Genomic DNA, 24,909 nt, shown 5'->3' on the forward strand with positions numbered 1-24,909 from the left:
ATGGTCCACGTATCTGAATGGCAGTTCCTCAAAGACCAGTGGACTCCGGCGGCCCCGGTAGAGAAAGCTGACTTGACGGGCAAGACCGTCCTTGTGCTTGGTGCCAACACTGGGATAGGATACGAGGCGGCGAAGCACTTCGCTACCATGAAGCCTGCCCGGCTTGTCATGGCATGTAGAAGTCAGGAGAGGGGGGCTGCAGCGGTAGCGAGTAAGTACAAACCCCTGTTTCGCTTACCTTCCTCCATTGAGCTACATGCTTGCTTTTATGATACGGCAGGCATCAAACAGAGCACCGGATTTGACGCCGAACTCTGGCTGATCGATCTTTGTAGTTTCGCCTCCGTCAAAGCATTCGTGGACAAGTTTGAGAAAGAAGTCGAGAGGCTTGACATCTTGGTTGCGAACGCTGCAATAATTTCTACGAAGTATGAAAAGACGGAAGATGACTGGGAGACTTCGTACGTGTTATTTCGGTTCTACGCGCCGTTCGTGCTGACCTTGACCTACCGACAGGATTCAAGTCAATCACCTGGCACCAGCTCTCCTCATCTTCCTTCTACTCCCGCAAATGTTCAAGGCCGCGGAACTATCCTCTTCTGAGCCACGCATAGTAATCGTTGGGAGTATGGTTCACCAAACTGCGCGCGTTCCTGAGAAGGCGTTCCTAGCCCAATCCGCACTCGAAGAATTAGGCAGTAGACAGTGCTGCGAACCTTAGTAAGTCCAATCGTGTGTCAATCCGTTCGCGCCCCTTATATCGCAATAGCGTCGCCAGGCCAAAATACAACTTAGCCAAATGTGAGTGAACCAAACAATCGAGTCTTCATGCTCACTTGTTGACAAAACTCAGTGTTAAACCTACTTTTCACACGTGCTTTATCGGACCATCTTCCACCCTCTAGACCTACAATCATCGCTAACTGCATCCATCCTGGATTCTGTCACTCGGACCTCCTTCGTGGTATTCTTGATGTTATTCTGTGGGTGTTCCGAGCCCTCGTTGCCAGGCCAGCGGAAGAAGGCGCCCGTCAGATCATATGGGGAGCGATCGCCACTCCCGACGAGTCGCAGGGAGGAGTAAACTCGCTTCGAGGTGCATATGTGAGTTCTTCTCATGTCATGGAACCCAGCGATTTCGTCGTCAGTGCAAAAGGCAAAGAATTCCAGGGCATCCTTTGGGTAAGAGATCATCCTGAGCACACGACCGTGATCTTAACTTCCCGTTAGAGCGATACCGTGAGGATTCTTTCCAAGGTAGATCCACGAGTCCAGCCGATAGTCGAGCGTTATCTGCACCACCAGGAAATAGTCTGTGTCGATGCCTACAACCGACGTCTTTAGCGATCATGGATATGCCATTGTCATTTCCAGGGCGATAGCCGTCGTCAGGCAACGGGTGAGGTCGAGGAAAGACTCGAAGGGATCATCGTTCAGGACAGGCGTCAACATCTTGGATTACTTCCAAGATGACATATTTTCGCTCTATTCGTGCAATATGTTCAATCTACCATCCGTACATATGTGGAATGTAACTAGTAACATCTAATGGTGCCGCCAGACGTCGCCGAATCTCAATTATTCACCGAAGAGCCACCCTTGTGGGTGCTACCTTCCCTTTAGTGTAATCACTGATCTGTTTCTATGTTCATAGAGTTCTCGGGAAGTACGAACGTTGGCCATGTCCTGCGATTGACTTGGTAAGTTGCTGCCACGGAACTATACCATAGGGCCGTCAAATGTTCTTTCACTGTTGATCCTATAAACGTCGTCCTCCTATAAAAATACCCTAATCATCATTGTTTTGGACGGTGGCGGCTCTGGCTGATATGAAACTTTGATCCTCAAGGATTTCCCCAAGAATACGTTCTCGTGGGAACAGTTTGTAAAATGCACAAACGTGGAATCAAAGGTGAGAATCGAAACGAAAGGATAATGACTACGGATGACGTGAATGACTCGGAGGGTGTCAGCATTCGTCTGGTGTACGGAAAGCTTGACGGAGATCACATGGTGGGTATTGCCAACAATCCATGTACTCATATTATAATACCCTAAGGACTCTCCTGACCATCGTATTAAAATGTCCCCGCTATCTAAACCCCCCCAGTGAGCATTACAATACCTGCCCTTGACCATAAATGGTACCCCGTCGTGATATTATAATGCACCCCGCGCGGTCTGTAGCTCGTATTACAATAGCACTCAACCCCCTCGACCCCCCATTATAATAGCACTCAACCCTCCTCAACCCCCCATTATAATTCCCCTGCCACCTCTGACTATAATACGTTGAAACCCAGCTCGCATTATAACATGCACTCCCCATTAAAATCTGGCGTCGTTGCCGCTCCTTTTGCCTTACCCTTATTCCCTGCACCCCCCATTATAATCTAGCCTCCATTTTTGTAATATTACAATGCACCCTGCACGGTCTGTAGCTCATATTAAAATCGCACTCAACCCCCCCAACCCCCCATTATAATTCCCCTGCTACCTCTGATCACGATTCGTCGACACCCAAGGTCGCATTATAACGTGCCCTCCGCATTCAAATCTGGCCTCGCCGCCGCTACTTTTGCTGACTTTGCGGCCGTTTCTTTGTGCTCCACCCATATTATAATGTACACCCTACGTTACAATTCGGCCTGGTCAACATTTCTGGTATAATGTCGCTCGGTAATATAATTCGACCTTGCCACTGCTCATTTTATCCTCAGTCCACATTATAATGCAATTCACAGATTTTCGTAGGCACAATACAAGAAGCGCCGCTACGGCTCATCAATCTCCTCCATTTCCATGCTATCATCATAGTCCAAGTCTAACTCCACCACCAAAGCAGGCGCTGCGAGGATGTTGGGGCCGGTTTGACTGAGCTGTGAGGTCAGGACGAATTCTGCACGTTCACGAATTGAACGCCACGCGTCCTCCCACTGCAATGCTCGACGACACTCGTAATCGGCCTGGCGACGCGCGTACGCTCGAACTCCCTCGTACAGCACCAATTCCTCTTCCGTTGTCCAACTTTCCTTTGGCGTCTCCGCGTTTCGCCAATAGCTAGCCCTCCACCGGCAATATGCAATCGCACGACACATTTCCTCTTCAAGTAAAAGAACTTCTTCTCGCCATCTTTCGGCATGCGCTCGGGCCTTCACCCACTCGACACGAAGACCTTGGATACAGAAAGAAGGTTAGTCCTCCGCCAAATAAGCTTGTAATAATAATTCGTACAAGCATGTACTTCACCAGCGCCCAGGAGTTCTTCGTCAGTCACTGTGTACCAAATCCACGATAACGTTCGTCGTCCTTCACCAAGCGCGAGACTGCGGTTGAATGCAACTGTTGGTATGTTTTCTTGCCCGCTCGTGAGACCTAGACCATTCAGTTCGTTTTGTATCGCCTCCGATGACATCCCAGCCAGTGCTCGAGTCTGCCGATATTCTTCCTGTTCTTCGGCAGTCAAGGTTCGTTCACTGATCCCACGTATGTCTTCAGGTCGGAGTGGCTGAAGGACATTTTCCCAGTCGCCAGGGCCACGCAGCGACAGCAAAGCTTCCCGCGCAATATTGTAAATGATGCGGATGGCTTTGATCCGCACTTCGATCTGGTTTTGGAGAAGGCGGCTACGTGTATAGGCACCCTGAGAATTGATATTTCGTGTTTTGTAGCTGTGAGCGAATGATCGAGTTCGCAACTGGTGGCGTAGTTTAGAGAGAGCCTCCGAGGCCTGTGCGAATCGTAGTCGGTCTTCCAAGTCACATAGATTCGGCTCGCAAATCGTTGCACGTTGATCTTCAGCAAAAAAAGAGGGTAGAAAGAGTGGCATCGATTCTGGGGTGGTGGTATCCTCCTCGTTGGACGTCTGTTTGAGATAATCAGATAGGCCTGGCATGTACGAGGTTTGGGCATTTCGGAACTTCGCAATACGCTTCAGTAGACTTGTACGGCTGGTTTGAAGCTGTGTTGCCTCAACCGTTGTAAGATCTCTCCCTGTCTAAGAATATGTCAGCCAACTCATTTTAGATCCACGATGAGAGAACACCTTACTGAGCTTCTTCAATGTCCAGCCCGGAAATGAGAAAGGCGCTGGGACTCATGTCACCAGCCGCTGATCTGCCTCGTTCAACGGCGCGGTGCTCTTCTTCCGCCATCGCCTTCTTGACATCTGACATCCGTATATCTGCAAATAAAGTTAGTCGACTGACCGTACAACATATCAAATGAGTACTCACCTTCTCGCGGGAGATCAAATGGGCATGGGTTTGCTTGGTCTAACTCCCAAGCCTGTACCTGTTTCTCCCATTCCAGCAAGTCCGCTGAATGGTGCTCACGCAAGCCACTGGTGAATGCGGTGAACGCTTGATGGTGAACTAAGGCCTGTGGGATAGCAAGTGTCATTTTCTCCAGTAAAGCGCTCTCTAGAGATTCCAATTCATGTCCAATCAACGTGTGAGGGCTACTGATAAACACTCACTGAGGTTGACTGTCTTTCGCCAGTTCCAAAAGTTACAGAAATCGTCGAGCGTATCTTGTCGTCCTCCCGGTCCCATCATGGAAGCAGAATGCGCAACCTTATTCAGCCATGACCACATGTGCTCGACACCTTCACCATCGGTACAGCCTACCCATTTAGTATAATTGAGGGAAAATGGAGCATGGCAGGTCTCCTTGTGGGCCTCGAGATGGAATTTCGGGATACGAAATCGAAGATCAATGCCCGTGGACAACCGTAGATGTGCAGGAAGCTGTTGCATGCGGGAAAAGAAGTTGCGGAACCATTGGCAAGCAATGTCGTATGTAATCGTGATTAGAAGGAGTGAACCGGCAGCGATGCTCGACAGAAATATATAGTCCATGTTAGCGTATCGTTCGCCCTTTTGCAGATCGCCAACGCCATTGGGTCGAAACATATCACTCCGTGCACAACTTACCGACCTGACCCCAGTCGCACGGAGCCCCTTAGAGCGCCGAGTGTTCGCTGACCACAGGGCAGCAAACCCTACGCAATGATTGATCTAGGAAGACCAAATCAGCAACCTTCCGTCATGAGGTAGATGTTGGGGTTACGAACTTCCTCCTGGTCAACATAGTTGGTTAGATGGTTGAAGTACGGCTCCTCTGCAACGAAAGTGGCCCAGCCTGGACCAAGGGCAGGATCACGGCCGTCCGTTGAACGAAGTCGATTCTTCTGTTTGAAGTTGGTGTCTTCTTGAAGGAGAAGACCATATAACCACCTAATAGAGAAGTCAGCACTGTAAGGGCAACCTCAAGATGGCCAACAGCGCAGGCCTAGCAGAGGAAGAATCCAAAGTAATGAATAAGACTAACTACAATACATGAGAGAGCTGCTCACCTAGCAGAGGGAGAATCCAAAGAGAACAGGATGGGGATTCTCCATGCTAGGAAGCGAAGTATATACTGTAGTAGCGTGGGAGGAATGAAGGGTAACTGTACAGTACACCAGCCACAGGTACGAACGAATATCACAAGGTACGAGGGGGCATGTGATAATGAAGTGGAAGGGGAATGTACAGGAGTCGTGCCAGCGACCTGGGGAAGTGGGGACAAGGAGTAATGAAGTGGGAAAGGAGGATAGAGGTAGCCCGGACGAGCCCCGAAGTGTATCTACGAGTCCGAGCGAGTCCGAAGCGTCCGAGTGAGTCCGAGGCGAGTCCGAAGTGCGGGAAGACTTCGGAGTCACCGGACGGGGCTCGGATGCGAAGGGAGTGAACGGAAGGGAAGCGGGAAGGTAAGGGGACAAAAGGAAAGGAAAGGGAATGAAGGAAAGGGGAAAGGAACGAGGAGGAAGGGGGCGGGACAGGGGGAATAGGAGAAAATAGGAGTGTCCCCTTACAAGCACATTGTTTCATCCGCGGTAGTAGCTGTTGTACCGAGTATTGGGTGGCGCTTTTTCCCATCCTGGTGGTAGATTGATATCGGGGTGAGGACATGACCTACAAGGAATTGCTAAATCCCCTTGTGCTGTAGCGTTCAGTCCACCTGGGTCATTTCCGCGCCCAGCTCGCTTCGCCATACGAATATGCCGCCATTCCCGAACAGTCAGCATGAATTGCTGCAGACGATCCTACATTCATAGTGAATCAATGCTAGCGGATATGGAGCCTGAACTTCCTTCTTACAGGTAGTTGAACCAGAGCCTCGCCGTTGTGGAGTTGCTCAAGCGCTCAGTAGAAGTCCGTCGGTGGGATGCACCCTTGAAGATTAAGGTTGTGGAATAGACGTAGTAGGGGAAACGTGGTAGCCGTTTGCGGTTCAAGTGGGGACGACGGCCACCAGCCAACGTCTAGCAGCTGTTCAAAATGATCCAGGCTTCCAGGACAACCACAAAAATCCACATCAACAAGGTGGATCCCATTGATGTGAATGATGACAAAATCGATGTGGCCGCGTTTCACCATGGGACAAGCAACCGTTCGTGGGTGTCCAAGTTGAATCCTCAACCCAAGGGTCCGTAGTGTGCATTTTTCGAAATAGTTGTCATCAGTCCACCGCTGAGAAGCTCATGGCATAAGCTGAGTGCACAACCAAAAAAACAAGAACATACTTCCAACAAATGCAACGGCTCGCTGCGGTGTAGCTCAACAACACACTCGCCACAATACAGCCAGTGCCCATGGCAATCGACGCACCGGTAAAGCGGGTCGGGGGATTCACAGTGAGTGCATCCGTTGAAGTTATGTCGCCCCCATCCCTCTAGTAGTAAGGAGGCGTCCAGATATCTTTGCCGGTATGTTGCTCTCCACGTAAGGAGAGGTGCATCCTGTCCGGCTCGAAACTCAATTCAACATAACTAAATGGAGCAGAGACAAACCGAGTTCAGATAACGCTTTGCCCTCGTTCTAACAACCAACCCAGAGGCATCCACAGGTGGATCAGAGATGGTCGCGTCGGCCATGTATGAATCTGGCGAACCAAGGGTGGGCAAAGGTGTATCTGACGGCAGTTGTTCTTCGGTGACAGGTGGGGCTTCAATGAACGTTTGATGGATCCGGCTCTTGGTCGCTCTAGTGGCGACGAAGGTTGGGACCTCGGGCGCCAGGACGTATACACTCCGCTTCCTTTTCTCTCTCCCCATGGTGTCGGGATGGTTGTGGTGGTAAAAGCGTAAAGATGGAACAACATCTACATTACTACATGCTGTCGGACCAAACAAACACAAACAGATATATTGACGACAGAATGGGAATGGGTACTGTGGTGGGGAATTACACCGCTGTATGATCTGTATCAACGGCTGTAAAATGTGGTAAGCAGAGTTATTGAGGTGCATCACCATAGGGTAAACGTACCAGTGGAGCAAGGTAATGATCGGCTGTTGGGAAAACATTTTGGTTCACCACGAACCCGGGTCCTTGATAACTGGGAGAGAGGTCAATTGGGCAAAAGAGGGCAAGTATTTTCAATGTACTGCCAGTTTTTTAGGAATGATAGGTGGCACAACCACACTGGCATCCAAGCGTGCGCGTCGTCTTTTGCTGCCAGTCGGCCGAGGGAGAAGACCGCGTTGCAGCAAGGCGCGGGTTGGATTGTATCGTGGAGGACCCTCGAGGCCATCCTCGCTTGCTTTACGGATAGAGACGGGGGAATGTAATGCCAGAAGTGCCTTTTCATCCAGCGTTTGCGTGTTAAGTATCACCGTGAGTTTATCTCTCAAAAGCTATGTAGAAGTGAGAACACAATCATCGTTAAAGTAAGTGAACGGGACGTACCTTTACCATTCGTCGCTTGATAAAGGTTTGGATGTCAGAGTCTGCCCTAAGGAAATCCATTTCCTTGAAGCACTCGATCCATGCACCGAAAAAATCGTCCATAAACATGTCACCTGCACCAAGAAGTTCTGCTTTTTCAAATAGAATCGAGTGCTCTCGTAGAAAAGCGGTCTTTTGAGGTGTGAATATGATCTGGAGAATGCGAATCAATATCAATCTGTTTCACAAGGGGGGACATACCATTAGTGGAGGGGCAGTAGCAAAGTGGGGAAGGTTGGAGAGAAGAGGAGCGACATTGAAGAAGAGAGCTAGGAGGCCATAGAAGCAAGCGGAAGAACCACAGATATGAAAGGGAAGAATCCACATGATGGCGTGAAATCCTGCAGTGTGTTTGAGCGGGATGGGAGCAAGATGTTGGGTGTTTGAGCGGGATAGGAGCAAGATATTTTCACAGAGAGAGCGGGTGGCGACTCCTTCAGAGAGTGGGTGGCGACTCGATAGCGGGGCGGTGACCGCCTCACATTGCTGATGACGGTAACAGTTGAGTGCTAACTGACCTGAGCACTTGTTGTTTGGCAAACTCGCTTGTTGCAAACAGCGGCCGCCAAAACATTGGGACATAGATCTTGTCATATCTGTGGCGCCCAGCTCTTACTGTATCATCGGACACTGCAGGCAGGTACTAGTGGCTTGCCTGTATGTCGATCTGGTTTATTTTGAATTGATCATGCTGTCAATAACTCAGATGAAAAGGTCAGACCACCGCGGCCAGTGGAACACCGACTTTCGGCCCAAGATCTTGTCATATCTGCGTTGTCAACGTTATTCTGTTGCATCAGACGACTCAGGTGAGTTGTATTCACTTGCCAATACCCCGATCCTTTGTATTTGGGACCGATCATGACCTCGACAGCTTGGGCCAAAAAGTCAGACCACCCTGGTGAGTTGAACCACGAGACTTAATACTTTCCTTACACTTTCCCATAGACTTCAATGCCTCACCCTCGCATCTACCACACTAAAGCCAACCGCCGTGCTGCCAACTGTGCTAAGAGTGCTCGGCACTATGCTAAGTATGTATTCAAGTCTTATTTGGCCTACAGTACTTATAACCAAGTAGAAATAAGGCTGATATACTAGCTAAGCGGCGCGACATCCGTGCACACAGGTATGTCTCCATTCATACCATTCAATTTTACTGACAGTCTCATATGGGTACAGGGAGGACCCAATGCCGCATCCACGGCCAGAACAGCACGCCGAGCCCCACTTGTCTGGGCTCCCGCAATCGTCCCCAACCACAGAGGCGGTCTCTCATGATGCCGATGTTTCGCAAACCATCAGTCTCGCCTATTGTACTGCACGCAAACTGTCGTCTTTCATCAATCATTCGCCCGCTGCCTTTGCTAACTCAACATTTATAAAGTATGTCAAAGTCTACGAAACTGGAACAAATGATATCGGGATCATCAAAGCGCCTTTGGAACGGCTACAAAAATGGCAGAGACGCCTCGATAAGTGTGGGGAAGTGGTGTTGGAAGAGTGTGGAATGGGCAGGGAGTTGCAAATGATCAACGGAGCAGGCAAGATGGCGGGCACAGCCATCGAGTACCTTGAAGAGCTCCTGTGTGACGCAATGTTGGATCCCGTCGCTATGCAGGCAGCGTACAAGCGTCATAGGTATAACTATCAGTTGGTGTAGACTTGTACTCGCACATTCTTAATGTATGAACCCTCTCATGCGGCATGCGGGAACGGCTGAACATCATGCTATTACAACGACAAGGTGGAATACAACATTTGCTTTACATCGGGCTACCAACCGGCTTGCAAACGACTACTGTTCCGCCGTTGACCCCCTTCTGAAAGTGTTCCACGGCCAAGGCTTCGGAACGGAAACCAAGGCAGACTCCTCCGCTTACTCCATGGATCAATGCCGTTGCCGTGTTGCTGCCCGTCAACATGAATGAGTTGAATACGGAGATGTTGAGGCGCGGTACTCACGCTCCTTTCACCACACCAACCTGGGCCCCCGAAGTCACAGCATAGTATTGTTTCTTCTCCTTCACGAAGTTCTGAGTTCCGCAATTGGCGCAAGCAAAATTGGTGGGGGCCTCGTCGACTTCAACCTTGTTTGTGGCAAGGTCGGGGATGTTCGTGGGTACCAGGTACCTCACGTTGTCGCTTCCGGGGGTTGTCCAAGTAATTGAATCTAACAAAATGTTGTAGTCAGTGATAGTAGGTGTATGGATCTTGCATCGTCACTTACTGGGTTGCTGATCGTACTGTTCCCGAAGTGATGCCAACAGCTGCATAACCTGTGGGACGTTCTCGTTGGTCAAAGGGAGGTGCAGGATGGAGTTTGGAGTGAGGGGAGCGAAACCAAGGGCGATGTTAGCCATGGGGATGGTTTCAGGATGATGCGACAGTCGTCTGGCGAGGCCTTGCTTCGTGCTGTTGGGACAATGGACCAGGTGAGTTTTATACACTTCGTCGATGCCTTTTTGGACGAAGTGTCAAGTAAGAGTTGCCCGGCATCCGCCGCCCCATAGATAAGTAGAGGAAGCTTACTTGAGAACGCCAAAAAAAAACCTGCTCCTTTGACCAAGTGTTCCCTACGATGGTGGCAAAAAAAGCCAAAGCCAAAGGTAAAAGCCAAAGTGGTAAGCGTCGCGGGCGAAAGGCCTGGGGTGAAGGCAGCAAGCTCGAGTTTCTACTCTCCTTTGAGGAAGAGTATCTCAAAACGGCTGACCCTGGCGGTGTGTACACCAGAATGACGGTTCAGTTTTTGGAGAAGTACGGCTACGACCTGCCGTTCGACTCCGAGCCTGAAGAAGGGGATTCCCCAGTAATACCCAACCTGGCAGACCTACCATACGACCAGCGGATTACAGAACAAGCAAGACGAGAAGCAATCTACATGAAATTACGGCTTGTGAGTGTAACAAAGTTCCTCACGTCCCTGAGCTTACCTTGTTTTGGTCTTTCTTCCTCGGTCCTCGATCTTAACCTGTTTTGGTCTTGTGTCCTCGATCTCTCCTTTGTCGACCTCGATCTCTCCTTGACCTCGATCAATCTACTTATAGAAGATCGGGAATTGGATGTGTCACCGCTTTCATCGCAAACAAACTGACGAAGACATGGTGGCCGACCTGCTGGAAACCATGAGTCAGCTGACAGTAGAGCGACCACGACGACAAACTGCCATGAACATCTACTGGGCAGAGAACTACGCGACCAAGATTCGCAAAGAGTTCCAGCAATACTGGAAGACGGCTAAGCTGACCGCACCGCCTGATTCACGCATGTCAATGTGTTCCGACTACGTCAGGGCACGATATGAAGACGAAAGTGAAGAGTACAGATGTGCCCTAGAAAAGCGGGCCGATGCCGAATACAAACAAGCGATGGACGAGTACAATAATTGAGATGCACTCGATGGAACCCCAGAGGCATATGCACAGTAAGTCAGATGATGATAGCTATTAGTATGATTGACTTACGAGCGATCTGATAGTGCCTGGTGCAAGGCTGATAATTTCTTGCACGTCTTTGTAGACGCCATTGCGAAGAAGTTTGGGATGAGCGTGTCCTTGTTGATGACGGGTCCCCTAGGCTCGGAAGAGGGGAAGATTGTGATGCGAAGGTGTGTGGTAACTTCTCTCACTTTCAAATGAAGTTCACACGGTTCGGTAGTGCTCACTCCAACAATGTCGGCTCGATGACCTCTCTCATCTGGCCCGAGTTTGATAAGACAGGATTCAAGGCTGTCCAAGATTCCATTGTGCGCTACGGGGAAGCAGTCTTCTGTAAGTTCCGTCGTTATCTTAGGTTAAACTCGACAACTAAGGGCATGTGTTCTAGCTCCCGAAGAATGCAAAAGGCGCATCCCTCGTACGAATGGACCAACGATGTCGCTTGATGGTGATCCTTACCCACCACTGGAAGATCCGATGACCTTGATAGAGGATGGCGACGCTGGTCACAAGCTCAATGACGGTACAATGAATGTTGGCCTGCCCGTTGCCCCCAGACAGCCTCAAGGGGAATTCACGGCCCTTCTGGCCACTGATTGGGACTGGGGAAACACGTTGAATTGGGGTGACAATGCGAGCCAGAATCCATTGCTTTGGAATAACGCTGTACCTGCACTGTATGGCCCAGGTCCTTCAACGATGCCAGGCATGCCCATCTTGGCAAATGGCCCGAATGTTCCGATGGCACCAACGATGCCAATAATGCCTATCGGAGGCATCTCCATCCCTGCTACGCCGGTGACAATCCCAGCTCCTGCACCCATCTTCTATCAAGACCATGGCAACATCTCCATTCCTGCTACGCCAACGACAATCCCAGCTCCCGCACCAATCGTCTCGCAGGACAATGGTGCTACGCCGACAATCCCAGCTCCCGCACCAATCGTCTCGCAGGACAATGGTGCTACGCCAACAATCCCAGCTCCCGCACCAATCGTCTCGCAGGACAATGGTGCTACGCCAACGACAATCCCAGCCCTAATGATCCCAGCTCCTGTACCCATCTCTCCCCCAACTCAGAGCCATGACAGTCGGGGTTCCACGACGATAGCAGCTTCAATTGTCACTCAAGAGCTGGGGGGGTGTCTCCATCTCTACTCCCGCGGCACCACCAGCTACATTATCCCAGTCGACACCAGCCACTTGCGGAGACCACGAAGGGACCTCTATCCCCGATTCTTCGTCGACCACCGCCACTCCAACTCCAGTGTCAGCCCTGACATCAGATCCTTCACAACCTACGATCACGCAGCCTGCATCCACACCTCATTCGATGATCACACCGGCGACATCGACACCTGATTTGATGCCCATTGCCCCGGAAGTCGACTCCACAGCGTCAGCTACATCTGCCGCAGCGTCATCTGCTGTAGCATTGTCAGTACCTACTGTTCCCATCGCCGATCCTTCCATCGCCTCTTCTATGACTCCCGCCGGTCCAGCTTCATTGGGTAAAGAAAATGAGACACCACCTGAAAGGAAACGGAAACGGGCGAAGTCAGTCGATACTGCTAAGAGCCAAGAACGACCGCATCGCGCCTCAAAGCCACCTCCTCATCTTCAAGAGGCAGGATATGTGCCGCCAGCCAAGGGCACCCGGAAGCCTGCAGCGCCACAGGCAGTGTCAAAAGCGACGGCAGCACTGAAAGCAAAAGCAGCATCCAAAGCAAATGCGGCACCCAAAGCAAAAGCGACATCGAAGAAAAGAAAATAGACCCAACTTAGGTTGAATGCCATTGACCACTGTATTGCTCTTGCCTGTATATACCCTCCGGCTCTTTTTTTGTGCCCACCTGCTTCTTGTCACACTTCTTGTTGCGTCCCAATCGTGTCTCGTGCTTTCCATAGTCGTCGAAGCTGTAAAATTAGTGATAGCTTGAATGTGATTGATGCTTTGTGTTAGTTTGTGAATCATAAGTGATATATTAATTTGTCGAAGTGTCGACAACATTATAATGTGGACAGGATGTGTAACAAGGGTTCTGCCGCGTCTTTCTTAAGACAACTCGTCCATGGAAACAACAAAGATCGGACTTGAGCTTGAAGTTTAGAACGTAAGTTGATGAGGCCCATGTGCGTGGGCCATTAAAATGGAGACTTACTGTGCGCATATTATAATGCTAGGCTCTTACTATTCACATTATAATGCCCCCATCCATTGATAGCAATATAATGCAAGCGGGAATGGCCATGAATGTTCTGCCGCATGATGTAGGTGAAATAGGAATGAAGAGAAACTCACTCAACTTAATCCACTCGTGCAGAAAAACTGGCAGGGTCAAACGACGAAGGGCCACGGGAGGAGTATTGCTACCCGTGCATTATAATTCCCCCAGCCGAGGCTCACCCACTCACATTATAATTCCCCCAGCCGAGGCTCACCTACTCACATTATAATTCCGCCAAGGGCCACGGGAGGAGTATCACTATTCATACATTATAATTCCCCCAGCCGAGGCTCACTCACTCACATTATAACTCGCTCTCCCCTCGATAACATTACAATGTAGACAGCTAAGTTACGAGGCTTATGGGACACGTACATCATTAATGATGTTGGGGAGTGGGGAATTATAATGGGTAGGAGGCTCGACTGCTCACATTATAATTCCCCCACTCCCCAACATCATTATGATGCATATGGGAATGAGGCGCGCACCACAGCATAACGTCGTCGCGGGATGGGTGGATTATAATGGGCATGGGAACGACAGAGGCTTACCCGCACACATTATAATTCACTCACCCTCTGACGACATTACAATGTAGACAGGGGAGGGTTACAAGGTGCGTGCACGATCATTATAATGGTGTCAACCGATGGGTGAATTATAATGGGTGTGGGAGCAGGAGGAGGCTCGACTGCTCACATTATAATTCCCCCACCCAACGACGGCATTACACCGTAGACAGGAAGGTGACTCTTCACTGGCATTATAATTCGCCCATTCATTGACAGAAATATAATATGAACATTATAATAGGTACTGGTCACACAGGACCTGGCATCATAATGCGCACTGGGGGGGGTTGAAAAGCAGGTACATTTTAATGCGACTCCCAGGAAAGTCCTTGGGGTATTACAATATGACTACATGGACACCTCGTATTGCGTGGTTGTCCCAAGGCCTCGTCGAGACCCACGTCACTGCTTGGTCGGGAGTCATATTCGCCCCCCATTCAAAGCAAGCTCGTCGCAGCTAAACCTGCACTCTAGAACGCATGACCCTTCGTTGGATTCAAATTCAATGGCCAGAACCAGATCCTCTTACCCGACGGTCAAGGCACCCTTATCCTCAAGACGTGCGAACGCCTGGCTGATATTGCCACTGTTCTAAGTGGAGCGGTTCTCCAGCGATGTGCGGTCGGGAGTAGAGGATAGAAACTTTGCGAAGACTCGCGAACGTCGGAGACTTCATAACGCTTCCCAAGTCCATCCAATCGAAGTTTCGCTGGCAGCTACCCGGCATCTGTATGATAATTAGGATAGTGCCTACGGACATAGACAATATGGACGAAAAGACTGTCGAGAGAAAGGAGATCCATTTTGACAGATTTGACTTGAAATCAAGCCGGATGATTTCTAGCTGCGTGTTCTCAGCGAATGTGAGGGGTGGCATGTCTGCACCATGGGAAATGTCAACTACATTGCGAGGCAAAATGGACGTGAACATACCCCACATCGTACTGAGCTTGAGCCGCACGCTTTTCACACTGCGTACGTAGCCTAGACAAGAACAGCGGCACGCGATCGAGTAGCTTCCCATACGTGGAGTCGACGGATCCGAGAAATATGCATTCTATCGGTGACATCGAGTTCTCTGACATTAGCCATCGAAGTAGGTCATCCATAACACGAGGACCCAAACAACGACCCCAGAAGCATCGCAACGTTGTGGTAGGTTGAGCGACACCCCTCGTCGTAATAAATGTTTGATGGGAAGTGCCTGTAGGTGAGGGAACGAGGCGACGAAGATATTTTCCTGTGCTTCGTCTATCAGATGACTTGGCAGAGTCAGAGATAAGACCTTGCTTGAGCCTCGGAGTGATTGGAACCCTTCCAGAGACGAAGCTCGAAGGGTTCGGGAGTCAAGATGTCGGATAAGAGAATAAAATGACGGTGTTCATCGATGATGCTGCAGAATCGAGCGATATTTCCGTGCGTTGTCATCACCGAGTTGAAAGGCTGCCAACCAATGGTACTCCACCGATAGTACTCCACAATTTGGACCTGAGGGGGGGGAAGGTTCAAGGCAAGCAGGACTGTCACCATGGGATGCAGGGCCCCAGGAGTTAGTGGTAGAGGTACAAAGCATGTAAACGGACACAGTGGGCGACGACAGCTAAGGCGGAGAAGGTGCGCGATGAATGTTGATGATGGTGGGCGATTTCGACTGCGAGTGCCGCCTTGGTGTCAACTTGGGATATACGAGAACTATTGGTTCATCCAGTCCACAAAGGGACAATAATAGCTACATTGTTTGCTTGATTGAGCCGTCCACCGAAAACACTGCGTAGTTCTGGACCACGTAGAGATGAGCGGGTGGCCTGTGGCTGAGATAGCGGGATTTGAACGTTGTTAACTACCTACCATAATAGGGATGTGGCCATGTCACATGACGTACCTTGGTTGAGTCTTCGCCACCACCTTCACTTTCCATTGTTCCAAACGGCCACATTCGAAAGGTAAGCTGGCGTGTATATAAACTCGGTCTCGTAGTATCTTCCTTGCTTCTATCACTCGCTTACACCATGTCTGAAAATCCAGTATCTCAAACCCACTCTCAACAAGCAAGCCTCACCAGTGGTGGCACGCACCCGGAACGCCCTCCGAATCCTGCTACCCCTGCAAACCGTCCTCAGGAATACGATCCAAAGCCAACGCCGCGCGTTGCAAGACTTGCAGCTGTTCATCTCTGGGCAATGGACCACGTCAAACCCGACAAGCTCTTTCCCAACATGGCTCACGAATCCCGGGGTCATTACATTGGAGACGTCGACCCAATCAAATTTATGCACAAGTTCTTACCATGGAACATTGACGACTCCGGTGCCTTCAAGAAATTCCAAGCCCAGAAGCCCACTAAGAAGCAACTCACCACTCTGAAATCTATGGCAGCCAAGTCTGGGGAAAGTGACATGAACCGTGCATGTGTAAGTAGCACTAATCACGATTTGAATCATACCGTGCTTACATTACTCTCAGCACGCCGCCCTTCATGGTTGGCCCAAGGCGTATCGCGTACTATCTCGTACTATCAACTTCGAAGACACCCACAACCATCGAGACTCGTTCAGCGGCCTTGGCACAGACGAAGCGGTCTACAATAGACAGAAACCGTGGATCCCTCGCAAGACGAGGATCAAAGTCGACTTTGCGAATATGCTCAGCTTCTTGGAACTCAAGCCAGATCACCGCCGCGACGCATTCATTGACAGTGACCGCGAACCTTACCCAGGCCCTGGTCCTCAGGACGCTGACTGGGAAGAAGCTGGAGTGGTCTCTGACCACGAAAGGAGCGATTCGGCTCCAGATGCCACTGATTATTCGGCAGAACAAGCGGTAGATGCTCCCGTTACGAAAGCCTTCGTCGCAGAGGACGATCACGGCGAGCACCCCGCGAATTCCCCAGAAGACAGAGTGGAGGTCAAGGTTGATTCAGACCCCTCTCCTTCGGCTCGGTATCCTTTCGAAAACGACACTGAAGGCGGAAGGAAGACCCGGGGGCAAATTGCCAGCTACGCAGGCGTCATCATGGCTATGCAGTTCCGAAGCCACTTGTTCAGCGTCCTTATCTGTGGCAAGTACGCTCGTTTCATCCGTTGGGACCGCTCCTGCGCCATCGTCTCACGGCGCTTCGACTACACACTGTACCCCAGCATCCTCTTCAATTTCTACCATCGATTCGCGCAGCTCACCGACACCCAACGTGGTCTGCTACCATGCTTCAAGACAGCGAGCGATACGGAAGCGTCGGCTGCGCTAGAAGCCCTCGCAGCATATGCTGGAGCCGCCTATGGGACCATTGGAGGGGCAAATTACAAGCAACGCCTCGACAGGAAACGCATCCCACTCCTACACATGGACTACAAGGGGGGTCCTTACGTGGTGCCAGCACCGACGTTCAATGGAGGAATGTTCTCTCCGTTTGGACGAGTGACTCGCAACCGCGCTGTTGTTCAAATCACGAAAAACGTCGTCATGTTCTTCAAGGACTACTGGCGCGAGCATTCTGAATATACGAAAACGGAGGCCGAGGTATACGACCTCCTATCGACGAACAGCAAGACAAAGGCATGCCTCTACTTCGCCAAGATGCATGCGGGAGGTGATGCCGAGGTGGACGGTTGTCCAGCGACTACTATCGGTTACGATGATACGGATATGCCGTGGAAGACCGGTAAACTCCTGATCAGGAAACTCACGGCGCATTTTATCATCCTCGAAACCATTGGCCGAGACCTCAAGATGTTCCGATCAGCGCGCGAGCTGGTGTCGTCTATGGCAGACGCGATGGAAGGTGAGTTTTCATATATCGATATCGCACCGATACTTATGGTTCAACAGCCCATCAGCTCGCGTACGATGAGCTCCATATTCTCCACCGCGATATCAGCGCGGGGAACATCCTCATATCCACGGACAAACCTGATCGTGGTATCCTGATCGATTGGGACCATTGTATTTTCATGGACAATTTGACGGAAGACAGAAAAACGAGGGTGCATCGAACTGTAAGTGTCCATTCTTCAGACGGCGGTGAATGATGCTCACCGGCTGGTACAGGGAACATGGCAATTCATGTCAGCGCATCTGACAGCGAATCCGGAATCTGCATGCCACGGCCTCGTCGACGACCGTGAATCTGCTCTGCACGTATTGCTGTACATGGGTATTCGACATCTCGCTCACAATAAAGCCAACGCCTTCGGAATGCAAGACCTCCTGAACATGTTCGACGACTACATAGAAGTCGACGGAAGCCCATATCGCAAAGGAACGACGTCGAAACTCAATTTCATGAGGTCTGGTTACCAGGATCTTACCTTCGGCATCGACGAAATCAATGAACTGATCCAAGTGCTCTGTGATGAATTCGCGGCTCGCTACAAAGCCACCACCGTAGCACCTCCCAAAAAGGGTCCCTTCAACGCATATTCTGTCGGTTTGGCGACCTTTCAGGCTTTGCAGCGTCAAACGAGACTCGATAATATCGCCAAGGACCCGACGTGGCTTTGTGGCGTATTACGTCATTACGCTGTGCTGCTTCCCGTGCCATCACCTGGAGAAATTGACTACATCGACAACACGAAAGTCATTAAACCGAATAAGAAACGACCGCTAGCGGACGATCTATGCGATGACGCTGACGGCAGGAAATTGATCTCAACCCATGATAGCCTCGCAGGCTCGATCAATGCTTGCATGGAATTAGCTCCACCCGTCGAGACGCCACCTCGCAAGAAGCAGCGCTCTAGCAGGAAATGAAGATGCTCTTGATGTACATTCATTATATTCTGTTTATATGCCAATGTTGTTTCATGTTTATCCTTTACCGACTTATATTCATCCCGGACATATTCATCTTTCATTCGTCGTGGCTCTCTTTGCATGCTAGATAGCTCCATGTTTTATTAGCGATAATGCCACCAACGTCGAATGTATAAGCGCGTGCTGGAATACATCCCCTAGCCGCCCAGCCAGTAACACAACAGCTTCCTTTCGGTAGTTGGTTTCGGAGTGAGTGCTGACCAGGACGGCTTTACCTCATTCAAAGGAATCTGTTTGCTAGTTCACAACGTTCCCATGTCAATAGATATCGACAGTCACTCCGTCACCTGAAGATACTTTGAACACGACAGTTATGTTTACATGCCCATTGGTGGCGTCATCGCCCCTCAGCCCCGTGTACCCCATCAGAATCGATTCCTGCCTTGGAATTGTGCACTGGCTGAGCTTCCGGCGAGGGTGTCTTGGGTGTCGATGGCGACCCTTCGGTGGTCACGGTCGCGGTCGCGTCATGAGGGATCAGGAAGCTACATGCCATCCATCCAATACAATTCCCTACACGCCAAACAAGGTAAATCATCGCCGAGATCCCTCGAGTGGAGTCCTATACATACGATTATTTTTCCAGAAGTCAATGTAGCCGTTACACCGTTGCTCTTGTCCCCGCTGCCCCGCTGCAGAGGGGCCTCGAGAAGGCTGAGACAGCCCAAATAGCAAGATGAGATACGTCCACGTCGAAGCCATGGTGGTGAAGAAGACCAAGCCCGGCAGCGAAATAACAACAACTGTGAGTTGTTTCGCGGTGAGGATTTTCATCAAATTCGAGGCTTTCGAGACAGCGAAAGTGAAATGAACCCAAAAGGCTCCCATACAGACTATTCGCGGAAGAAATAATGAAGTTAGTCGAAGCGAGCGTTGAACGCGGGCGGAGGGTGTGACCGGTGGGGTCGGTGAAGATGGAGCAGAGAGTCCAAAAGCTACTCACTTGAATTGATCCATATTTTGGCTTTCAGGACGCGAGTCGCCATGTCTGAGTCACTCACAGGAAGTGGACGATAACGATGATACAACTGGGAAACGGGGATGAAGGCAAGTAAAAGCGTGTCGATGGCGAGTAGAATTATTGTATATGGGCCAAAAATGTGGTCCCAAGGGTAATACGTTTTCCAAACCCGAAAACCATGCAAGAACACGACGAGAGCATAGTAAGCTTGAACTGACATTGGATACCAGCCAGAATGGCGAGAGGAAATTTTACATATTCAAAGTCCGCAGAATTTCAACACATTCGAATTTCGCGTAGAACATACTGTCGTTCTGCTATGCTACAGTTTATCCCCAGAAGCTACTATAAGACGAAGTTGATTTATCCACAGTGATTGCAGACGATTTTTGATACCGCACACTCAGTCACCAAGCTTTCTCTTCCTAACGAGGGGTTGAGGTGTCGGAGTAGATCGTCCAGCCTTCCCAGTCAACGAACGAGTAGACATGCCGACTTCTTTCGTAAGCGATCCTACCGCCTTCTTTTCCACTCGAGCCTTCGCCCTTGCTCGCGTCTGCATAAGCTCTTCAGCCTTGGGCGTCGGATTCACCTTTCGCCCACTCCTGCGAGGAGCAGCCTTTGGAGTAACATCCGCGTCCACGTCCGGCGTCGTAGTGACACAGTCATCGGAAACGGTCCCTGGCAGAGTATCTGGCGACGATAACCCTGAGAGAGCCGTAAGTGTTGGAGGAGTTGCGTGCTGGGCGGCCTCTCCACCAAGCACGCGGAGAACAGAGCTGTCGCGCGACGGCGGCAGAGAATCAGTGGGAGTAGGATAGTCATACGGAACGAATATAGGAGGCAAGGAACCCGAAGCAGAAGTAGAGCCAGCAAGGTTCGCAGGACGAAGATCCCGTTGCAGAGAGGCCGCGTTGCTGATGGGTAGATGCAAAGAGCTAGTAGTCGCCGGTCCGGGTACCAATTCCGACGCAGAAAGAGCCACACTGCTTGCACTTACGCCTGAGGAAGTGGATTGTTCTTCAGCTTGAGGTACAGCCCACCCAGAAGGGACCTCCAAATGGAGCATTGTTGGTGCAGGCGCAGGCGGGGGAGCCATAGCGTTGTTCATCACTGCAGTAGCCCTGAGAGTGTTCTCTAGTAACGCAGCATTCTTGCCTGTTCCGCCTCTGTACGCAGAGGTAGGTGAGATTGCGCGGATCGGTTGAACATTCCGCGAGATCTTTGGAGGACGTCCCTTCCGTTTCGGAGCGGTGCTGATCGATTCCGCATCTGGCGTCGGTCTCGGTGTCGCTTTGTCGTCCTTCTGTTTCGGTTTACGAGCGGGAGCCGGAGTCGAAACCGCGCCCTTTTGTTTATCTTTGGGCTTCGCAGTCGTCGCTAGGTCCTTGACGACACGGCCGAGTAGTAGTTGCTCGTCGAGGTTTTGCTTGATAGCTTGGACTTTGGAGTACCGCGTTTGACGCGGGACGTCCTCCTTTTCGCTTGCTCTGTCCAATTTACCTGTAATGTAATCGACTTTCCGCTGGAGATCTTGAAGCTTACGAGCTAATATAAAATCGTCAACAGGACTATATGGTGAGAGAAGGATGGACGGACCACTCGTCGTCCTCAAAGTCCGGAATACTCGTGTCGAAGTGATATTATGGAACGGGGGAGTTAACTTCAACTGTACGTCTTTCGACGCGCCGCAAGATTAGCTCGTGGTATGCGTACGCGAGTTTAGATAGTAAAGACACGCACCAACACCAAAGGAAAAGTCCTGTAGCTCAAGTATCGGCGAGTGGCGTTGGGCCTGGCGTGCACGTGATTCCTTGAGGAGCTGCTCAGTAGAGTGCACGAACCCCTCGTAAAACGTTTCGGCGAACACCATGAGCGACTGTGTGAGACGTGCGCTTGGTTATTAGGGGGGAGAGGCGACGAAAATGAGAGAGATCTCACATAGAGCACGCTTTCGTCATACTGATCGTCTGGAATATCGTGATTCAGGAGAATCTGGCGTGCCCAGGCTTCCATATGCGTGAAGCAGCCCAGCGTTTCGGTTTGTGGTAACTGATCATCGGTGGCTTGACAAGGCTCGCATGAAGCGGCCGTTCGATTTCCAGCCAGTTGTAATCCGCCGAGCATGAACTGTGTGGCGTGATTATACTATAAAGGACGTGACAATGAGCCGCGCTAGTCTGAAGGTGGAGGTGGAAGGACGGCGAACGAACCTCCATGCTGACCCGTTCTCCCGAAGGAGGGTCGATTTGTCTTGCTACGAATTCTTGATACAGCGGGAGTGTTTCGTGCTGCCATGCTTTATTGCGAGCGCGGCTGATTTTCTATGAAAGATATACGTGTTAGCACACTGCGACTCGTGACGTACGACGGTAGAAAGCACCTGAGTGAGGAGAAACTGGGAGTCTTTCGGCGGATGCTGATCTTTGGCATTTGCAGCAGCGAACGCTGATGGTGTCGGATTCTGCATGGAGCGCTGTGCAAACGTCTCAAGGACATTACTTGTGGCACAAGCATCGTCGTCGGCATCTTCTCCTGACCCATAGATATCATCGCATTCCGATCCGTCCGAAATCTCGCCCACCCCATCTATCCGACGCCGCTCGTCACTGTCTTTGTCACCTAAAAAAGTTTTCATATCGAGCCCATAGGAAAATCCGGGATCACAGAGTATTGACGGTTCCTCGGCGGCACCCTCAGCTGTGGGATCAGACAGGGATCCAGCGGTTTCGGGGTTCATGAGTTCGTTCCAAACGCGAGCGTAACTCATACTTGCGTCGAGTGCGAAGGTGCGTAAAGGAGAGAGAAATCATACTGCGAATTTAATTCGGAGGATATTGCCACAACCTGGCCACCTGGTGGCATGGGCATCGCAGGCCCAGGAGATCGCAGGCCCAGGAGTTCAGCTAAAGGGACCAAGAGAATAGTGTGACACGTGACACTCCCGTACATTTATTGAGAGGATAGAAGTATTTTATCCACGGTCCATCTGAGAGTGCACGTGAATCCCCTATCTCCTATTCCTCCCTTTCAGCCTTGCGCCTTTGTCTCGCATCCGTATATATATGTACCATATTCCCTTGAATATCCCCCATCTTCTTACGTTCACGCTCGATAGGTAAACTCATTTCTAGTTTACTTTTTCCTTCATCTTCTTACGTTCACGCTCGATAGCATTTCGAGCGTCTTCTCTTTCATTTCACCCACCCATATCGCGTACCCTACTACATCATCTACTACATAGATTAACCTACGTCTACGTACTTCCTACTTCGCCTAGGCCGGCTTGAGTTCGGCCCCCCTTACAGGGGTTTCTCCTTTTCAGGAGTTCGGCTGCGTTTCACATCCGGGTTCCATTCGTTCCCGGTCCGTGAGCCAGCCGCCGAACGAGAGAGCTCGTGGCGACAACGAAATACATTCTTCGTTATCCCAAACGAGCTGGATGGAGCTCCCCATTTGAACAACGCGTCGCTCTCCAACTTCTCTCGGATCAACTCCTCACTCAAGCTCAAGCGCCAGAGATTGTTGGCCGACTCGTCGTTGCTGGCTTGCGCCGTCGGGTTACCTTGCCACTTGTTCCTGCCACCTCCACCGTCACTTCCATCTACTTCACGACTGACGGCGGCCCAAACTGTACTGGCGCTTCCTTGGTTCGGATCTTTCATGAAAGGAACTGTTACCAATTTCAGAACGGACCCTAAGACCTCCCCGTATGTCTCCTTGAACTGGTCCTGGGTGGGTGGCCAAAGCCATGATATTGATGTCGACAAGCCTGCGAGTGAAAAGGATGTTGGCGACCTTGGTACGTGCGTAAAGGCTGTTCGCGGAGAGGTCTTTCGATTCATTCGTTTCTTTGGATGCTCCAGTTGAAGTGACTTCGGCCTTCCGAAAATTTGATTGATCCTGGAGACCTCGAAGTTTCCCACCTTGAATGCGGCTCAAGCTAGTTCGAATTGTCACCATTTCCTCCGAGTTACATCGAACCGCTCAATCATCAACGGAAGCAGACGATTGATGAGGAGGAAGTGCCCGAGATGATTGACACCTAAATGTCTGTCAATTCCATCTTTGGTCTCATCAAACTTGTTTACCCCGACGCCCGCTGCTGCGACGAGCTTCGGAGTTGACGTTGAGCATCACGTTTGTCTGCGTAGTTATCCAACGGGGAACTCACAATGTCCAGACGTCCTTCGTCCTTTTTTATTTGCTCAGCCACGCTCCGTACTTCCTTCAGATTGCCCAAATCGCAGGCGATTAACTTGACATCCACCGAGGTTTCGCCCGCAGCCTGGATTTGCGCGACAGCCTTTTCGCCGTTCTCGCTCTTTCGGGACACAACAACTTGTCCTCTTCTTCTCGGCGATAGAAGAAGATTCACGTACTAATGTATAGCCCTAAAGCAATGAACAGCAACGATGGAGCACTTCGTGTCTCCTGACTCCGAAGGTACACGAGTCCGGGGTGTATTCGGTACACCAGGGCCTACACGCAGCCCACCTCGCACGTGTCTCAGTATTCATTTACAAACACTGAGGCGTACCTTTCTGCAACATTTCCTTGGGGACGGATGCTTACCCGGTTGGGCGGTGTCTTTGGCATCTTGAATGGTGCTAACGAGGTGTCCAATTCATGGCTGACATTGAGTTATAACATCAAGATCCTTAACCTAAGAGTGACCTCGCTAGACTTTCCGTCGGCGAGTTTCGAAACCGAATTAGAGCACGGACATGTCACGCCCATTTTCTCACTTCGGTTACCAGGCTTCCTTAACTTCAAAATGCAACGCACAGTGCTATCCGTAAGTGTACGTAGTCGATGCTCTTCGGAGGAAACTCAAGAGAAGTGCTTACCTCCGATACGACGGTGGGAATACCTGCTCTGATATACCATCGTGCAGATATACTTGTACTTATCGGCTAGTCAGCTCCGGCGTGTAGCAGTATATCGTCTTGTTACTATCAGGGAGTCAAGGCGAATATTTCGGTGAGAGTTTCATACTGATGTATTGAAATTGTGATCGTGAGAGCATAATACTCACCGTGAAAACTTTATTTTTGCTAATTGCTACTTAATATCTTCGCACTTCGCACGAAGCTAGAATGGTAAAACCTGCCGAGTCCTACAATT

At 50.5% G+C, this 24,909-nt stretch overlaps 12 protein-coding genes across 12 annotated transcripts; 5 read left to right on the forward strand and 7 right to left on the reverse strand.

Moving 5' to 3' along the window:
- Positions 1-1,344, forward strand: PC9H_004328 (uncharacterized protein; the record flags this gene model as incomplete). The annotated part of the gene is made up of 6 exons (XM_036773913.1): positions 1-211; positions 281-461; positions 517-720; positions 770-801; positions 854-1,182; positions 1,231-1,344. The coding sequence occupies 6 exons, from the start codon at positions 1-3 to the stop codon at positions 1,342-1,344; spliced, it is 1,071 nt and encodes a 356-aa protein (XP_036635386.1).
- Positions 1,345-2,774: 1,430 nt separating this feature from the next.
- PC9H_004329 (uncharacterized protein) lies at positions 2,775-6,070 on the reverse strand (the record flags this gene model as incomplete). Its single annotated transcript, XM_036773914.1, has 8 exons — positions 2,775-3,175; positions 3,235-3,989; positions 4,051-4,183; positions 4,236-4,421; positions 4,478-5,018; positions 5,075-5,255; positions 5,858-5,957; positions 6,004-6,070. 8 exons carry the CDS (start codon positions 6,068-6,070, stop codon positions 2,775-2,777), a joined length of 2,364 nt encoding a protein of 787 aa, XP_036635387.1.
- Positions 6,071-6,717: 647 nt separating this feature from the next.
- PC9H_004330 (uncharacterized protein) lies at positions 6,718-7,099 on the reverse strand (the record flags this gene model as incomplete). The annotated part of the gene is made up of 2 exons (XM_036773915.1): positions 6,718-6,814; positions 6,876-7,099. 2 exons carry the CDS (start codon positions 7,097-7,099, stop codon positions 6,718-6,720), a joined length of 321 nt encoding a protein of 106 aa, XP_036635388.1.
- A 324-nt stretch (positions 7,100-7,423) lies between these two features.
- On the reverse strand, positions 7,424-8,099 carry PC9H_004331 (uncharacterized protein; the record flags this gene model as incomplete). Its single annotated transcript, XM_036773916.1, has 3 exons — positions 7,424-7,681; positions 7,734-7,925; positions 7,974-8,099. 3 exons carry the CDS (start codon positions 8,097-8,099, stop codon positions 7,424-7,426), a joined length of 576 nt encoding a protein of 191 aa, XP_036635389.1.
- Positions 8,100-8,726: 627 nt separating this feature from the next.
- Positions 8,727-9,435, forward strand: PC9H_004332 (uncharacterized protein; the record flags this gene model as incomplete). The annotated part of the gene is made up of 3 exons (XM_036773917.1): positions 8,727-8,806; positions 8,854-8,901; positions 8,955-9,435. The coding sequence occupies 3 exons, from the start codon at positions 8,727-8,729 to the stop codon at positions 9,433-9,435; spliced, it is 609 nt and encodes a 202-aa protein (XP_036635390.1).
- A 103-nt stretch (positions 9,436-9,538) lies between these two features.
- On the reverse strand, positions 9,539-10,135 carry PC9H_004333 (uncharacterized protein; the record flags this gene model as incomplete). Its single annotated transcript, XM_036773918.1, has 3 exons — positions 9,539-9,683; positions 9,738-9,945; positions 10,003-10,135. The coding sequence occupies 3 exons, from the start codon at positions 10,133-10,135 to the stop codon at positions 9,539-9,541; spliced, it is 486 nt and encodes a 161-aa protein (XP_036635391.1).
- A 218-nt stretch (positions 10,136-10,353) lies between these two features.
- Positions 10,354-11,161, forward strand: PC9H_004334 (uncharacterized protein; the record flags this gene model as incomplete). Its single annotated transcript, XM_036773919.1, has 2 exons — positions 10,354-10,668; positions 10,820-11,161. 2 exons carry the CDS (start codon positions 10,354-10,356, stop codon positions 11,159-11,161), a joined length of 657 nt encoding a protein of 218 aa, XP_036635392.1.
- Positions 11,162-11,171: 10 nt separating this feature from the next.
- Positions 11,172-12,983, forward strand: PC9H_004335 (uncharacterized protein; the record flags this gene model as incomplete). The annotated part of the gene is made up of 5 exons (XM_036773920.1): positions 11,172-11,196; positions 11,292-11,379; positions 11,430-11,542; positions 11,598-12,265; positions 12,321-12,983. The coding sequence occupies 5 exons, from the start codon at positions 11,172-11,174 to the stop codon at positions 12,981-12,983; spliced, it is 1,557 nt and encodes a 518-aa protein (XP_036635393.1).
- A 3,038-nt stretch (positions 12,984-16,021) lies between these two features.
- Positions 16,022-18,758, forward strand: PC9H_004336 (uncharacterized protein; the record flags this gene model as incomplete). Its single annotated transcript, XM_036773921.1, has 4 exons — positions 16,022-16,423; positions 16,476-17,790; positions 17,838-18,004; positions 18,057-18,758. 4 exons carry the CDS (start codon positions 16,022-16,024, stop codon positions 18,756-18,758), a joined length of 2,586 nt encoding a protein of 861 aa, XP_036635394.1.
- A 400-nt stretch (positions 18,759-19,158) lies between these two features.
- PC9H_004337 (uncharacterized protein) lies at positions 19,159-19,807 on the reverse strand (the record flags this gene model as incomplete). Its single annotated transcript, XM_036773922.1, has 3 exons — positions 19,159-19,334; positions 19,394-19,654; positions 19,765-19,807. 3 exons carry the CDS (start codon positions 19,805-19,807, stop codon positions 19,159-19,161), a joined length of 480 nt encoding a protein of 159 aa, XP_036635395.1.
- Positions 19,808-20,185: 378 nt separating this feature from the next.
- On the reverse strand, positions 20,186-22,552 carry PC9H_004338 (uncharacterized protein; the record flags this gene model as incomplete). Its single annotated transcript, XM_036773923.1, has 5 exons — positions 20,186-21,330; positions 21,526-21,661; positions 21,724-21,930; positions 21,996-22,106; positions 22,166-22,552. 5 exons carry the CDS (start codon positions 22,550-22,552, stop codon positions 20,186-20,188), a joined length of 1,986 nt encoding a protein of 661 aa, XP_036635396.1.
- Positions 22,553-23,869: 1,317 nt separating this feature from the next.
- Positions 23,870-24,381, reverse strand: PC9H_004339 (uncharacterized protein; the record flags this gene model as incomplete). Its single annotated transcript, XM_036773924.1, has 2 exons — positions 23,870-24,134; positions 24,323-24,381. The coding sequence occupies 2 exons, from the start codon at positions 24,379-24,381 to the stop codon at positions 23,870-23,872; spliced, it is 324 nt and encodes a 107-aa protein (XP_036635397.1).
- Positions 24,382-24,909: the final 528 nt, after the last annotated feature.

This window comes from Pleurotus ostreatus, assembly GCF_014466165.1.
Source record: "Pleurotus ostreatus strain PC9 chromosome Unknown scaffold_2, whole genome shotgun sequence".
Lineage (NCBI taxonomy): Eukaryota > Fungi > Basidiomycota > Agaricomycetes > Agaricales > Pleurotaceae > Pleurotus > Pleurotus ostreatus.